This window comes from Phasianus colchicus, chromosome 2 (assembly GCF_987193195.1).
Source record: "Phasianus colchicus chromosome 2, bPhaCol1.hap1.1, whole genome shotgun sequence".
Taxonomy (NCBI): Eukaryota; Metazoa; Chordata; class Aves; order Galliformes; family Phasianidae; genus Phasianus; species Phasianus colchicus.
The window spans coordinates 37,805,312-37,821,431 of record NC_143437.1 but is presented as its reverse complement, the minus strand read 5'-3'; the positions used below and the strand labels follow the sequence as shown (position 1 = coordinate 37,821,431).

The following is a 16,120-nucleotide window of genomic DNA, read 5'->3' as shown; positions in this document are numbered from 1 at the left end:
GACACATAATGACTGAGGGACTAACAATAGAAACATGCTAAAAGGGAAGAAAAAAAAGGACTGCTCACTCATCTCCAGGGAATCCATACCTACAGATAAAAACTTCACAAGACCAAGAACTCCAACCAGAGATCAGTCAGCCCTTAAATGATGTCTAAGAGAGGTGCAGCCGAGCTCCACCCTTTCCAGTCACACAGCTGAATTGCCTTCACCTGTGTTCCCAGGGCTGACCGGGTCCTTTCCCCAGGTGCTCAATCAGTGGTTCAGGCTGTAACTCAGCAGTTACCATACAGTAGGAAATAATTTCAATATCAAAATGATTACATTTTAAGTTCAACATCAAACAAGGAGATTAATCTAAGGAATGCAAACCAGCCAGCCCTACAGATGATATTGATACACTATAGTTTACTATACCATATATATATAATATAATACATAATACATATAATCTACCTTTGGGAATTCTTATTTCATCACAGCACAAACACAAGGAAGAAGAATATGAAGAAAAGCTTACTAACAACATTGAAATTTCTTCAATCCAACTTCTGTTCCATGTTTCTCATTACATGAGATGACAACTGCAATGTTGTCTCACACTTAACAGTGAACGTGCATTATTCTCTGGGCCTGAAATACACAGTAATACTTCTATTTGCATATGAAATAAAGCTCTGAGAGATGAATGCAACACTAGAAGGGTAAATGGCCTGGTCTTGCTCTCACTGAAGGTAGTGGGAACCAAATCAGATAGTTGAGCTTCTACCTCTAAAAAACCTTTCTGTTGGACAAAGCCATATTCTGAAGGGATGTTTTTTATTGTTTTTTGAAAACATGTTGTACTTCATGAAGTTATATGCACCTACTTTTAGAAAAATCTTCAAGAAATTTTAGGTATTCGTTTGTAGAGTTTGAGGTAAAATGTTTGAGCATATTTGAAACTCAAACATCAATAGCAGATTAGCTAAATCAAACGTCAAAGCAGCAAAAAATACAATAGTGAAAAGGACATTTTATGGTTTGCAGGAGTAAGAAGAAAATTCTTCTAAATGTTGATCTTTGGACCAAGTTGGCATAAAAAAAAGAAAAGAAAAAACCAACAGATGATGTCCTTTACATTTGTGGGACAGTATTTTGATCCTAAATGATCCAAAGTTGTTAAAATTATTTTGAACTTCTCATCCTTCAGGTTTCTTTTTTACCAGTTTTCCTCCCAGCAGTTTACCAGTAATATATATATTTATTCAAGGAACTAGCAGATAAGGTGCAGTGATACTGGAGAAGGCTGTCCTGTTCTCCAATGAAGTGTTACACTTATACAGTTTAACTTCTTCAGGTATATTATAGATATCTGCTATAATAAATATGCAATTTACAGTACTCTGTATGTTTCCTTTCTTAACATCAGAAGCATGAAGCCACCTTAATTGAGAATTTTTATATCAAGAACTGATGAAAGAAACCACAAACACAGGAAGCCAGCTATTAAGTTTATAAGAGATTCAGTATGTTCACAACCACTCAAGAAAAGCATTCTTTCTTTTCTTTTTGCAGAAAAATCTTACGTACAAACCAATCAATCACCTTTTCTGGGTAACACTGAATTTTTGCAGATGCAGCTCTTAAAATGAGTGATGTTCAAAGCTATCACAAAACGTTTCAATCTCAAGACTTCAGATGTTAATTGGAAGAGGAAAGCAAGCTATTTGCACTACTGTAATAAGCTGCAGCAATTTTGTTATGTTAGACGGGAGTGTTAATGATGAGCCACAAATGCAAGTTTTTACAAAGCCTCTGAGAATTAAGCAGTATGTCCTATATTCCTCTTCCTTGCTGTTCCAGTGAAAACCATACATGTGGAAGAACAAATGAAAATGTTGTCATGGTGATCAGAGCAGTTACCGAGCCATTTACTGTGTAGGAAGGATTCCCTAAAGAACCTGATTAAGCATTTTGTTGCTCCTTTTTAACAAATGTTTTCAGAAAGCCATTTTTATTTCACTGCTGAAGTAAGCCAAAGCCTGTTTCCCTACCCTCCAAAATAAAGCTGAGCATGACAAGCATCAATAAATATTGTTAGAAGTTAGGAATGAGAGCCAAGACAGAGCCTAAATAAAAAGACCTACTCGTAATGTTTGAATGTTTTTCAGAATAGTTATTGTGAAACAGCTCTAACTAGACTATTGATGTCCTCAGTTGGCAAATGAATAAACAAACCTTTAAATGAAATCAATGAAACTCTATTGGTTACAAGGAATATGATTTTTTATGATAATACTACTATAATAAGCTGTTATTTTTCAAGAATATTTCATGAATAAATATGTAGGTTCACTGTTTGATCTGGTGAAGGAGCTAGCCCTGCAGCAGAACCCCAGTCCAAACCCATCTGTGTGCACTCTGGTAGATGAATGCAGGTGGCTGCAACATGTTATTCAAGTCATTGGGAAAGAAAGCTAAACCTGACAATGAAGACATCTTGTATTTCTCCTGCATGAAACAGTACAACAGACATTGACAAAATGCTAAAAATACATTGAGAGGCAAGAACATGCACTTTGGGCTAAATGCAACCTTCATTCATCAAACCACCAAATTTTTAGCATCTAAACTGAACATGTAAATATTTCACAAAACTTGGCACCTCAGCTTGTCTTCATCTTGCAGGTACTTAAAGACACAGAAGGAATCCAAGTTTCTGTTCCATTATGGATGGCTGTTTGAAGCACTGACTTACTGAGTAATAGAATTTTCTAACAAAATTGTTTTCTGCCTCACTTGTGGGACTGACTTCATATGCACTCTCATGGAGGGGAATTTCCACTATGCATGTAGAAGTGAGGTATCTCTCCTAATATATCAGGATGGAGAGCTTTCACTTTGTTTCAAAGTAAGAAAATTAAAGAGAAAAAAAAACCACAACAGTTGTTTCCATCAGGTGTCTCAGTTGAGCTTAATTCATATTCCTCCACACCTCATTCTTTTTCTCGAGTTGCACTTTAGACGAAGCTGTCAGAAAAAAACTCTCAGAACCTCAGCAAATAACTTGCTGATAACTTTTCTCACAATGCCTGAAGTCTGTGGCTTCAAAACATACAAACATAGTGCCTGTTGATGGCATGGTGGTCTTGATGAGCATTCTGGAATAACCTTATTTTACTATTGCTTTCTGTACCCATAAATGGTGAAAGCATGTAGAGAGCTGCTTAGAAAATGTAATCCACCTTCCAGTACTGATCAGGGCAGAATTTACACCCTTCCATGAGCCCCATAGGAAGACATGATACATTACAGATCAGTTCATGTTCTAAAATAATTTAAATCATCGTCATTCAAAACAAGATGCAAGCAGCCACGTTTCCCCAAAGTTTTATTGATGCAGCCATAGTATATAACTATACATCTTCATTTTACCTAGTAGTTACAGTACTTCCTTACTGAGATTGTTTTTGTAGTCAAGTTTATTATAGCCTTCACAAAACATATTTATAAACATCACTTACTGTATAAGACTGACCATTCCAAACATCATAGATCACTGGCATTTTTTCCTTAATAGTGCCTCTTGTGGAAAGGTCACACTACTCTTTTTAGATAAAAATTTGTAAAGGCAAATGAATTAAATTCACCTTCTGAAGAAAACAAGAGTGTTAAAAATAGCTTCAGAGTCGGTATGACTCATTTAGGTCTCAGAAAAATCTATGACTGGCAAAGATATCTACAACTCGATACTGTACTAGATACTTTCATTAAGAACCACGGAATCTTTATGAATACTGAAATGGAATTTATGCACTGGTCTGAAAAATAAGGATTACCTTGATTTTTTTTAGGATTTTTATTTTTATTTTATTTATTTATTAACAGGAAATGCACTACCTTCTAAAAACATTGTCATTCTAGGTTAAATATTGATATCTGAGGAAAATATGCTAAATCCAAAAACATGCATCACTGATACCAAATTTTAATATACGATATTTTTAGTTGAAAACCAACTCAAAGGATAGTGCAAAAGAGTTTCTTCTCCCTGAAGGGATTTTCAGATGCAGGCACTGGAATAATAAGGGGATCTTCTCCAATATGAGCATCACAGTATGCCAGTAAGTCTGCTGCAGCCTTGGATACCTAACAGAAGAGAAAAGAAGAACCACTTTAACACTTAAATCCAAACCAATTGGCAATGCGTAAATATTCTTCATATAACATACAGAATTGGAAACTGCCTTCAAACAGTAAACTGCTTTATTCTTCATGTTAGCTCTGAATTTGCTCTTATTATGCCTAATAAGCCTTACGTACACTTTACCTAACTCAGTGCCAGGGCATGGTATTGATTTATATGATTAATATTCAGCTTTTCATCTCCATCAGTAGCGAGGTCAGGAGAACATACACACTGAAATATCCATCTGCTGATTGGTTGTAAGCAAAAGAGATCCTTCATGACAAATATCTTCATATACACGTGCCTTCTGAGGACTTCTGCCTCAGTTCTTACTCCCAGGCATCAAAACAGCAGAGTTGCAAAGTTTTTTACGGACTCTCTCTATCCTTTCCACATCTGGATGTGGAAAAAAAGATCTTGAGGCACGTGAGCATGGAAATGGAACTAAGAAATGAAATAATAAATCAGGAGTAAAAATAATAATTTGTCATAGTTCTCATTTAAGCTAAATGAGATAAAACAGTCTATTATCTTCTGTTTAGTAAATTATTATAAGTAATGTTTCACTCATCACATTAAATTTGATCGTCACCTAAATATTTTTAAGCTTCTAAAATAAAAAATTGTAAGGTCTCCAAATTCCAAAGTCTGGCTTATCCTTACTATAAATAAACTATACACTCCCTATAGGAATGTAACAGTGTTTTGATATTCAAGATGTTTTGCAAGAAATGAAAGATGAAACTATTTCAGATTTAGCTAAAATCTTCAAACTTTTGCAACTTTGTGATTTGAAAATACTGTGGCTCAATTGTTTGATTTTTTTTTCCCTCAAGAACTTAGGACATACATACACGAATGAATTACTTCTGTTCAGTTCACAAGATATTTACAATTATCTGCATTTCTTCGCTTTGTTGAATTACTGCATTTTCAGTATTATGATAAAGAGAATGAGACAGTTTACAAAGTCTTTCCCCTGATCACCATGAGAGATTTTCCTCAGTCAAACATTGAAGTCAGCATCTTTGCACAAATATAACAAAGAGGAAAAATAAATCTGATTTCTGCTATGTTTATGACAAGTGTATCGTCACTATTGGCTTTAGCTTCCCCACATTCTGCTTGCTTTGGCAAAAGTCCATCCTGTGGTAGGCATTAGCTCTACAAAGTCAATGGATGTCAAATCATGATTCACACAACAATTAAATTAACTGCCAGAAGATAATAAGTGACTTTCTATCTTTAAAATATCCACTAAATATGCCTTTGCAGAATGCTGAAACCCACAGATTTTCTATGGTTGGCTTCCCAGTGTAGGCTATCTGTCACCCAGCTGAAGAAGCGGGTGTGTTCAGGTTACTTAAAATGAGTTTGCTATGAATTAGTCTGCACGACAAAAAGCTGGGCAGAGGTAGAGCTATAATGGCCAAAAGTGTGGGAATGCTATATTCACAATTTTAAATTTACATGTGAATTTTTAAACAGCAGACTTTCCAAAGAGAAGCACAATGTACACTGATTATGAAATTCATATCGAGCCCCAAAAGATCAAAAGACAGCAAAGATGTTTTTCTGTGCTAATGACTTACACTGACCTCAAGAAAATATAAATGAGCAGAAAATCCATTCACTGAAGAAATTAACAAGTTTCCAGGAACTGTAGGAGGAATGTACACCACAGCATCTTGGAGAAGTATTTTCAGGTAATGACAATCACCAGTCTATTTATTTCCACTTTTCTATTTCTTTCAAGCTCAGCTGCATTTATCAAATTAAGGCAGTTTTACGCTTTTGTTGATTTATTTGATCTGAACTCTCTTTCATACAAACAGAACAAGTTAAACCCTGAACCACAGGTGCCTACAAAAATGTTCAATAACATTTACAGTTCTGTATCATAATAAATTTTACTCCCATAAAATCTAATGGAGATCTACTCTAGTTCTCCAGGTCCTGGATAATGGATTTATTAAAGATGCTCAGCGTACTCGTCTTCAGCAACTAAAGTACTGAATAAGTTTATTAGGAAACATTTTATTCATGAAGCCAACAACTTTTTAAGCAGACTGATATAAGACCAACTTTCCCATAACTGTCATGATTGTTCCACATATGGATAAGCTGCACCAGCCCAAGTATGTTGCTTTGTTGTTTTTTTTCTTTTTTTTTTTCTTTTTTTTTTGAGGATATAAATCCAGCTATATAATTTTCTAATTGTTTCTCTACATATTACTGTGCTTAGTCATCATACAGCAATGAAAAGGATGGTACTGATGAACATTATCACATTTCTGTACGTTATCACAAACTCAGCCTCCTAGCCTGTACTAGGCTGTATATTTTCATCCTTTAAGCAAGAAAAGGTGTGAGGAAGAGAAATCCTCCCATGGGGATTACACTGGTTATGAAACTGAATTATAGCGATTTCTTCACTGAAGAACTGAAATAGCAGTGGAAAAATGACCACTTAGTATGGAGAGTTAAATTAGATGATCACACTGCAGCAGCAGTGAACACACTGCCAACATTACTCACAGCCACAGGAACCAAATTCAGAGCGGTGGCCAAAAAAATAAAGCGAAATATAGTTTTGCCTCCAGTACATTTCCTGCTCAGTGTGATTATTCAGACCAACGGTGGCAGAAGACCTCTGCATTATGCATTATATTAAAGCTACAGCATAGATAGATAGCTTTTTTTTAGCATGTGTCAGCATGCAGAGGTAGCCTACTGGCCAACACTATGGTTTGTTACCGCACAAAATAATGTGCTACTCACCCTATTTCTGTAACAGAGGAAGTTAAATGAAGGCAAGGCCAGTCTACCATAGCTTCTACTCACCTTTAGGGGAATACTACCAGGCAGCTTTTAGCAAGACTTAAAGTAAAAGCATCTAATTTGAATATTCAAACAAAACTAGCACACATTTATCATTTCAGCTCACCTGCGCAATACAGTTTGCTCTGCAGATGCAAAGTAATTTTTACACACTGCAGAAGTGGCTAAAAAAAATATTAGACTCCAGTTTGATTGATGAATTCTAACAGAAAGTCAGCATTTCATTTTTTAAAAACATTTAAAAATGTATATGTGGAGAGGATGGAATACATCAGTATCACATCAATCTCACATTTTATAAAAGTATATTTATTCTGTTTAATGATAAATATGTCTGGTTGTCAAATTACCAAAAGAAAAAGCCAAACAAAACAAGACGAAAACACTCAACTCTGATGCTTCTGATGCTTTGAAGAATCAGTCTTAGGAGGACTGTGGAATTTTACCATTACATTTTAGGATAACAGAGGTGACAAAAACAGCCAAAGCTATAACATAATCCTGTTAGCTGCACTGATAATTACAAGCTTCAATGACAGGGCAAAATGCTGCAATTACTATGTCATCTGCCTTGTCATGGGTTGTGACTAATTACCATCTTTGCTTAGACACCCACTCTGCTTATCCTTTACATCTAAAACAAAGAGATTCACACACATATATTGCCAATCCCACCACATTTATCTCCCAACACTATTCAGAATCTCTTAGGAATATTTTCTATCTTCTTAAAGAAAAAAGAAAATGTAATAATAGCTGATACACTATGATGCTTAATGTCAGACCACTCCTCCTTGCTTTCCTGCTTATGAAGGGAAGACTAAACAGGGTTTTATACTTGGGACAACTGTGATAAAGTACCAATATTATCTTTGCTTTCTCAACTTTACAACGTTGGTAGATGCATTACGCTACAAGTCACGAGGCCATTGTTCATCTGATTTTATTTCATGTTTCCTAGCTCTGAATCTGCACCTCCTGCTTTCTATTTACTTTCTTATAATCCCAGTCATTCGTTCAGAATACTGAAACATATTAACTTCTCTAGTGGCTTTTTTGGTCCCAAGCTGAAAGGTAAAACAATTACACTTGTAAGCCAGAAGATTGTTAGGTCTTGCTAGTGCCTGCGTTCTTTTTAATTAAACTAACTGCAAAAAGTAACCTATGTAATTCTTACATATGTAATTAAGAATGTCATTATACATCTAACAAATGAAGCTATCTGCATAACTGAGCTAATGATTTCATACTTGAAAGTTAGTTTGATTATATAAAAGCAAGTTTTAAATAATCTACTAAGGATCAACAATTCAAATTAAAAGAAACTAGCCCACATTTTTCCAGCCCTTCCCTCTTCCACTCATTAACTTTCCTCCTTGTCAGTTCTGTTGTTCACACAGCTGCAACATGACCCAAATCAGGGACTGATTCAATTGAAAACTAACCTTGTCAAGATACTGTACAAAATAGAAACTATAGCTATGCAAATTGAGCTGTCTCTGACAAGACAACACTAATAGCCGAAAAAACTGAAATTTCTTTGTGACTATTTGTGACTGATTATTTGTGTCAGTTGTACTAATATTTCTGAGTCATAAATACTGTTTTTCTAATTAGCGAGTTTATGACCTGATACTGTCTTATTCCTCAACAAGAATTTTGATTTCAGGTGATCAGGTCTTTTTGGAATATTATAGGGAGGTTATACCACAAGTGAATTCAAATGAAATGAACTCAAGATACGAAAAATAAGCCTAAGTTTACCTTCATCCTATCCATGTATGCTTCCATTTTTAATTGCTCCACAGCTTTCCTAGCTTGAGATATATTGGTTGTACTGTTTGACGTTAGTTCCTTCATTTTGTTTTCCCTGGAGGAGGCAAAGTTGAGACAGTTTAGAAGTATAGCTAGCAAATACACCAATTAGCAAGAAGACAGTTATCAAAATCTAACCAACCCCACCCCCACCACACTGACCATGCCAGGCTGTAGGTTATAAATACAAATTAGGTATCATTTATACTGTTCCCTTGTTCAATAGTACCTGATTGCATCACGTATTTGCATCTTCAACTGCAAGCATTGTCTGAATTCTGCAAACAATATGAGATTACACTGCCAGTATTTCAGTGCAGAAATTGTTACCCTGGTTCAGAGTGCCAGCACAGAACAGATGTTCACAAACTGACTTTTCAGACATTATGCAGTTTGGCTCCATACCCTAATTACGCCTACTAACATGAGAAAAAGATCAGAAACTGCATAATAATAATGAATGCCACACTGACCTCACTGAACATCGGAAACAGGGGTATTTTAAGGTAGAGAAAGGGTCAATATTTTGGCTATGGAATTAAGTAATTTAGAAATGAAATAATTGAGATTGAGAAGAAATAACACAGGGTTTCCAAATTTTTCTTGCAGATCTCCAGTGAAGTGAAAAGAAGAATCAAATATTATATAGCATACTGTACTGCATATGATCTGGAGAAGTCCAGGGTAAGCAAAAAATTTGACTCTGGTACTTAGCCCTTGCTTTTTAGTGTTTCCTTTGGAGATTGAGACAACACCCCAAGTTGGGGTCACACAAGAATTTCATAGTTCAGAGTTACTCATTAAGAAATACATTAGCATCAAGGCTAATTATCGTGCACAGGGCTGGCAAGTCTTTTTTTCCACATCACTTTACAGCTCTCATTCTACCATCAGTACTAAATAACTGTAAAACTGTAAAGCTGTATCACACAAGCACATTCTGCTCACCACCTCATGGTTACTGATATATGCTTTTGATGCAGCTCTTTATTTCAATTTAAGAGTACTACTTCTCAGAGCCACTGTAATTTCATTAAATGAACTTGTTATTCAGAAGAGTAGTCTAATGGCTGGTACAGAAAAAAGCTTGACCTTAAATGTACTCAGAGTTTTAAAAAGAATTGACCAAAAGCAAAGAGATTGTCTGTATAATTGTTAGCTGGTATTTTTTCATTGTCAGCCTGATCATTTACAAATCTACAATTTACAAATTACTACCATTTGTCTAAACAGAAACAAGTAGGACACACAAGGGATTAATATGGGCAAGCATACACATCTGCTCTGATGAAGGGACAGGAACCCTAGTTCTGTACCTCTTCCCATCCTCAGTCTCCCACTTCTCTGTTTCACACCAAGTTGCCATTTACTCCAGGCATTTCTAATATACTCTTACCGCTTCTCTTAGGGAGCAGCTGCAAGTGTGCTCAAGAAAGCATTCCTGTATGTGGATGAAACTGCAGCCCATGAGGGCAAGGCAGGTGGTCCATGCCTGGTTCAAGGAACCGGGAAAGTAAGGAGTGATATCCATAGGGATTTCACTTCAGCATTTGATAGCTGTGCTTACCATTTTTAAGAGCTGTTTGTAGATTAATCTGAAGGAAGTGAAGTACTACTGAGAATGCTTTGGGAATAGTAAGGCTATGGCTGGGAAATGAGTGACAAAGACCGTGGAAGAGGAAGACATCTCTGTGCCAAAGACTCAGCAGTTCGTAGCTATCTTTAAGTTGGTTTTTTTTCTGCCCTTAGGAACACTCATGTTGCAGCATTTCAGAAGTCATCTTGGTCCACAGATACTTAGACAAAAGAATGTAATTACTGCCTGATCTACACCCAAGCTCAGACAGCATGATCTGGTCAAAGAGACACCTAATTAAGATAGGTCAGCATTTGAGTGGTTTTCTTGAATTGCTCCTTCCTAACGACGTGAGAGTAAGTCAGCTCATTACCGTGCAGTTTTCAATGTTTTTCTAGATCAAATAAGATGAATAACCACTCTGGAACCTTAGATTTCCATCCCGTGTGCCCTAGGTAGTCTGCACAGTACTTGTAGAAACTTGGGAAGAAGAAACGCTACCTTTAATTATACTGTGTGCCAAATAATGTATGCCAAAACAAAGAACACTTTCTGTGCATGCGTATGCTATTTAGATGGAACATGAGTTTCTCCCAGAAGTGCACCCTGACTAACTAAAACACAGAACACAGAAATGTTACTTTTTCTCTCGGCCTTTGTCTACAATCAGCTAACTCATACTCCTCACAGAGCACAGGATTAAATGCATGTGGAAGAACTGGCTTTGCATAAAATGCAACATACAGTACAAAAGAAACCTCAAACCAATCCACCAGTCAGTCTTCAAACAGCGTTCAGGTATGTTCTGACTTGCAGTGGGCAAGGAGAAAGGCTTTGAGGTAGCCAGAAGAGTGCAAAGTTCTGAATTAAATCTCATCTCTGGGCTTCCTCTTCGACCTAACCTCCTAGCTTTTAAGGTTTGACCCATTTACAAAGATGAGAACAAACATATTTATCTTTGTTTACAACATGATACTCCCACAAATATGAATCACTTAAATCATCTTCATGGCTGGACTAATAATGACCACAGAGATGAAAAATCAAAGCTAAGTACAGAGGCATGCCTCCATTTGCTGCAGCACGAGTTGAGAGGCAAACAAGAAATCTGATTTTGAATAATGCATTTCAGCTAAACCGAATTAAGAGACTGAAACTCCACGAACAGTACAGAGAATTCCAGATCTCCTTAGCTTTTCTGGTAAATGTAATCAACCTCTGAAAGTTACATGCACTAGAATGAGGATATGTGAAATGTTACTGGTTGCATTGAAGCTGAAGAGAACAGTGTTTCCAGTAATTCCACCTGGTTTTTAAGCACTTTTAAGTGAAAAAGGGATTCAGGGATGGTCACAATGTCACTGAAAAAAAATCCAAACCCCGTTTACTCAAATGATGCCACAACCATAGAGCATTCTGATATAACAAATGGGGCAAAAATTAGAAGAAAATCTGTATTACTCTGGTAAACTATTTCAGCAAACAATCAGAGTAGAAGGCTTCATAAATAAACTTCAAAAAGGAAAAAAATCTGGCCAAAGGTATTTCAGCCACTGTAGAAAATTTCCGTTTATCCCTAGTAAGAGGTTTGTTTATGCCCTGAGGCACATACATGAACTGTGTTCCAAATCCTGCTCCTCTCCCGACCTTTACACACACTTAAATATTTAACCACTGTATTTCTGGAAGCGCTTAGCATCCATTTAAGCATCTAGTCTGTTTTTCCATATAGACAGTTTGGGTTCTAGAATTTATAAGGTAGATTTCTCCTGTTTCACACTTCACAAGCTAAATATACCTCTGGCTTCCCTCATGCACAAATAGAGCACTAACATATCAGTTGTGACACTATCACACATTAAGTGATGTCGACTACGAGAGTAGTTCCCATTCTCAAACCAAACTATGATGTTTTAGCAGATAAGGCTTTGGCTGAGAATCCTCAGATCCTGTGATATCCTCTAATAACCTTCCACTCAATATTCTTTAATGAAACAACTTTGTTGCTCAGAAATAAAGCTCTGGAGAAAAAAAGAAATTGTAATAACCAGACAATCTGTTACATATCCCTTCTGTGAACTCTCATTCCCTGGGGTCAGATGAGAACTCCTCCAGCTGTGCTCCCATGGGATCTCTGTCTCACTGTTCAGCTCCAGCCCACAGCCTGACGTACAGCCCTGAGCACTCTCTGCAGCACTCCCTACAGACACTCAGGTGTTCTCCAGGCCTGCGTGCTCCTGGGATGGCACACTAACATTTGTATCCTACGTGGTGGTAGGATGCCCACAAGGAATAACTTCTCCCCATCTTTTCAGTTACTTACAAAGCCTCAAACCAGAAAGCGCTCAGCTGTGCTCACCGTGTTCATTTCTGCTTGTTTTTCCAGCAGTCCCCTATTAAGTCAGATCGATACAAAGGTACACAGGCTCTGACAGTCACCGTAGTTACAGTAACCATGTTAGTGAACAGACTACATACAGTCTGCATGTTACCGGTGTGTGCCAGTAGTCCTAGATCATACAGGAGCTCATCTATCCGGAATATGGCTACGCAGTGTGCTGAGCTCATCCATCCGTTCTCGGTGGCTCTTTAAGGGGAATGCTGACCATGTTAAAAAGAGCAGGGGCAGCAGCTACATGGCCTTTTCCAGCCGAGCAGTTACTGTGGGCTGACACCGTGCTGGTCAGCCATATCCTAACACTCCTCAGGCTGCGCAGTGACATTTTCCCATCCTGCTTTTTTCTTGTTAGATTTTTTGACCCCATATGATCTTCGTCCTCTTTTTTTTTTTTTTTTTTTTACTTTAACTCTCCAGGGCTCATAAAATGTTTGTGAAGAACAACTTTTCTGCATTGTTTATAGAGTAGATTAGGCTGTAGCCTATAGCACTTCAAAGGCCAAACTGTCTCCTGATAAGCCAGGAAGTTACATCAATATTTGCAGGTAAATGTTGATCTTGTGTAGGTAAGAGGTGCAACGTACATTTACCAAAGCCTCTAAACACTTATTAAAGGGAATGCAGAAGGAATCTGAAATACTGCATAACACAGAAGCAACATCCAGTTTCAAGCTCTACGGTACAGTTTTCTACAGTCGGATGAAAGGCTGCACAGCAAGCTTATCTTCTTACACCTCCAAGTACAGCTGTAAAGCTAAAGGTGCAATACTGCAGAACTAAATCTAACAAATCCCAACTCAAACTGTTGCATTCTCTTTCCTTTCAGCAATCAAAAATGGTGGACTCAAAATTACTGAATGTTACGGCCCTCTCCAGATCTTCTAGGACTTCCACCTCAGCAGAACGCGTTCCCCATGCAACGGTAATCCAGGCACAGACATACCTGGGAACAGCCCCTGAGTCAGACGTGATGGCAAACCAAACTCAAAATGGCAGAAAGAGCCCATCTGTGTTTACCCACGTGCAAACGCACCGGGAATACAAACAGAACATTTACAAGCTCACAGCTGTTCCGTGCCACGCTGACAGATACTGAAGATGCTGAGGGGAAGTCCACTCCCTCCAAAGGCGCTTGGTAACACCGGCAGAAATGATTACCGGGAGGGCTGCTCTTAGCAAGAAAGAGACAACATAACTCTCGTCCTGTGAGTGCGGTGACTTCACCAGTAACTGCAGACCTGCTCAACTTCAGCGGCTCTGTTTCCATCTAACACGGCGCTGCACGACACGCAGCTGCCGAGCTCCTACACTGGCACGCTGCGTTCTGTACGTGAGTACAGCTCGCTTCTCGCTCCAGCAGCCAAGGCAGCAGCCAGCCTCGCAGGGACAGCCCTCTCATGCTGTCCGTGGACCGCCAGTAGGGAAGCAGAAGGTCTGAAGCACAGAGCTTCGCTTCGCTCCGCTCCGCTCCCCCGCTGTTTCGCTTCCTTGGCGAAGTTTAAGGTACTCGCGAACTTTCAAAGAAATACACGGGTAAAAGCGACCGTTCCAACCAGAAGTAAAGCACAGAACGGCGCAGCGCCCGCCCCGGCCGGACAGCGGCGTCCCCGCCCGTTACCCGCGCCCTGTGCGGCGGCACCGCACGCAGCGGCCGGGCAGCAGCGCCGCGCACCCGTCCCGCGCTCAGCCCCGCCGGTGGGAAGGGGCAGAAGCCGCTTCCCCGCGCACGGCCCCGCCCCGGGACGGCAGGCCGGCCGGGCGGCGGCGCGGCTCCGCTGAGCGCCCCGGTTCCGGCTCTCGGCCGCCGCAGACCGCCCGTACCTCCCGCGGCGCGCGGCTCCCGGCACACGGCGAGGGTCGGCTCCCGCGCCCGAGGAGCGCGGCGCTCGCCGGCGGCCGCTCCGCCCGCGCGCCCGTCAGCCGCCGCGGAGCCGTTAGGCCCCGAGGAGCGGCGCGCGCCGCCGGTACCCACCCAGAGCGCGGCGAGGCGGGAGCCGTCCGCGGCCGCCGGTGGCAGGGGCTGCGCGGGCGCTCCCCGGGCACCGCTCTGCAGCCGCCCTGCCCTCGCCTCCTCCCCCGCAGGCGGCGGCACCCGCCCGCGGCGCCCCGCAGCAGTCAGTCAGCCGCTGGGACGCTTCCAGCGAATGGCGCGGAGCGAGCGGCTGCGCGTTTCTGGAGCGCGGAGCTGGCGAAGCGGCTCTGGCGAGGAGCTCGCGCCGGCCCTGCAACGCGAGGGTGAAGAGGAAGAAAGATGCCGCCGTGGAAAAAAAACCGTGCTGGGACCTCCGCGAGTTGTGCCGTCGCGGCTAATGGGGCACGGCAACATGAGTCAGCGCCGTAGAGGGAAAAAGCGTACACAAATCAAATGGGAGAATCAGCCGTAAGGCTCGGTGGCAGTTAACGTCGTTAACTAAAAATCGGCCCTAAAAACACGCGTGCTGCCGGGAGAGCCGCTCTAGAAGCTCCCATTAAGGGACAGGCACACGTGTCACCCCTCTGCCATCGCTGCCTCTCCTCCCCTCATCAGATCAGTCGCGAGCGTTTCCAAGGCGCTTCTGTTTGCCATACAGCGCAGGGCAAAGTTCTGCTTTTAAAGGCGCTTCGAAGCAAAGACGTCCCCTCCCAAAGACTGAGTCCACGGCTTTTCGGATGGTTATTCAGGAGAAGGAAACGCGGCAGGAGAAAGGCAAGCAGGGCAAAACGCATTACTGACCGTGCACATGTACACTCACAGCCCTACCTTCACTGGGGTCCCAGAAGATTGGGTGGCTTATGGAAGAGCTGCTCCTTTCACACGCAATAGCATCACCATCAGCCTACAGAAGGTTCTGTTTACCATATCAAGGATTTACATGCTCTGAAACAAAGCAATTACTAGGCGGTTCAAATAACCAGACTTGTCACTGATGCACGCAATATGTTTGCTGCAGACGCTATTCGGTTGTGTTAGAAACCGAGAATTTTAGAATTGCCTGAGGAAAAGCGGGCAAGCTTGGTTTTGCCTGGCTCTCCGCTGGGTAGCCCAGCAAAGTGCGAGTGTGCAATCAGACCAAGCAGCCACAGCTCTTGATCCTCTTTCAGTAGCGACCCGCCCAAGTTGTGAAACACACAGCACAGCCCATTGCGGAATGCAGGTGTAAAAACAGTGGCTTTCTGACCCCACCCAGAGCTAGCACACAGTAACTCTGCCACATCTCATTAGCACAGAGGGCACTTGTCAGCAGTTTTATCTCACTACAGTGTCAGTACATCTAGAAGCTCAAAAATGCGTAGTGGATTTTTCAAGATTTTTTTTTTTTTTTTTTTTTTTTTTTTTAAG

At 40.5% G+C, this 16,120-nt stretch overlaps 1 protein-coding gene across 6 annotated transcripts in view; it reads right to left on the bottom strand.

Moving 5' to 3' along the window:
* Positions 1 to 3,356: 3,356 nt before the first annotated feature.
* The window catches only part of LOC116228355 (guanine nucleotide-binding protein G(I)/G(S)/G(O) subunit gamma-4), a 92,763-nt gene continuing 79,999 nt past the window's right edge, over positions 3,357 to 16,120 (bottom strand). The window contains exons 1-3 of one of the 6 annotated variants that reach the window (XM_031592101.2): positions 15,542 to 16,055; positions 8,777 to 8,882; positions 3,357 to 4,131 (exon numbers count right to left, since the gene is read on the bottom strand). In XM_031592101.2, the coding sequence (XP_031447961.1) occupies positions 4,003 to 4,131; positions 8,777 to 8,872 (225 nt within the window). In that variant the 5' untranslated portion in view covers positions 8,873 to 8,882; positions 15,542 to 16,055 and the 3' untranslated portion in view covers positions 3,357 to 4,002. Of the gene's footprint in view, positions 4,132 to 8,776; positions 8,883 to 14,039; positions 14,382 to 14,419; positions 14,483 to 14,622; positions 14,717 to 14,773; positions 15,517 to 15,541; positions 16,056 to 16,120 lie in introns of those variants that run through there. The other 5 variants (XM_031592110.2, XM_031592093.2, XM_031592119.2 and 2 more) reach the window with 5 other exon arrangements.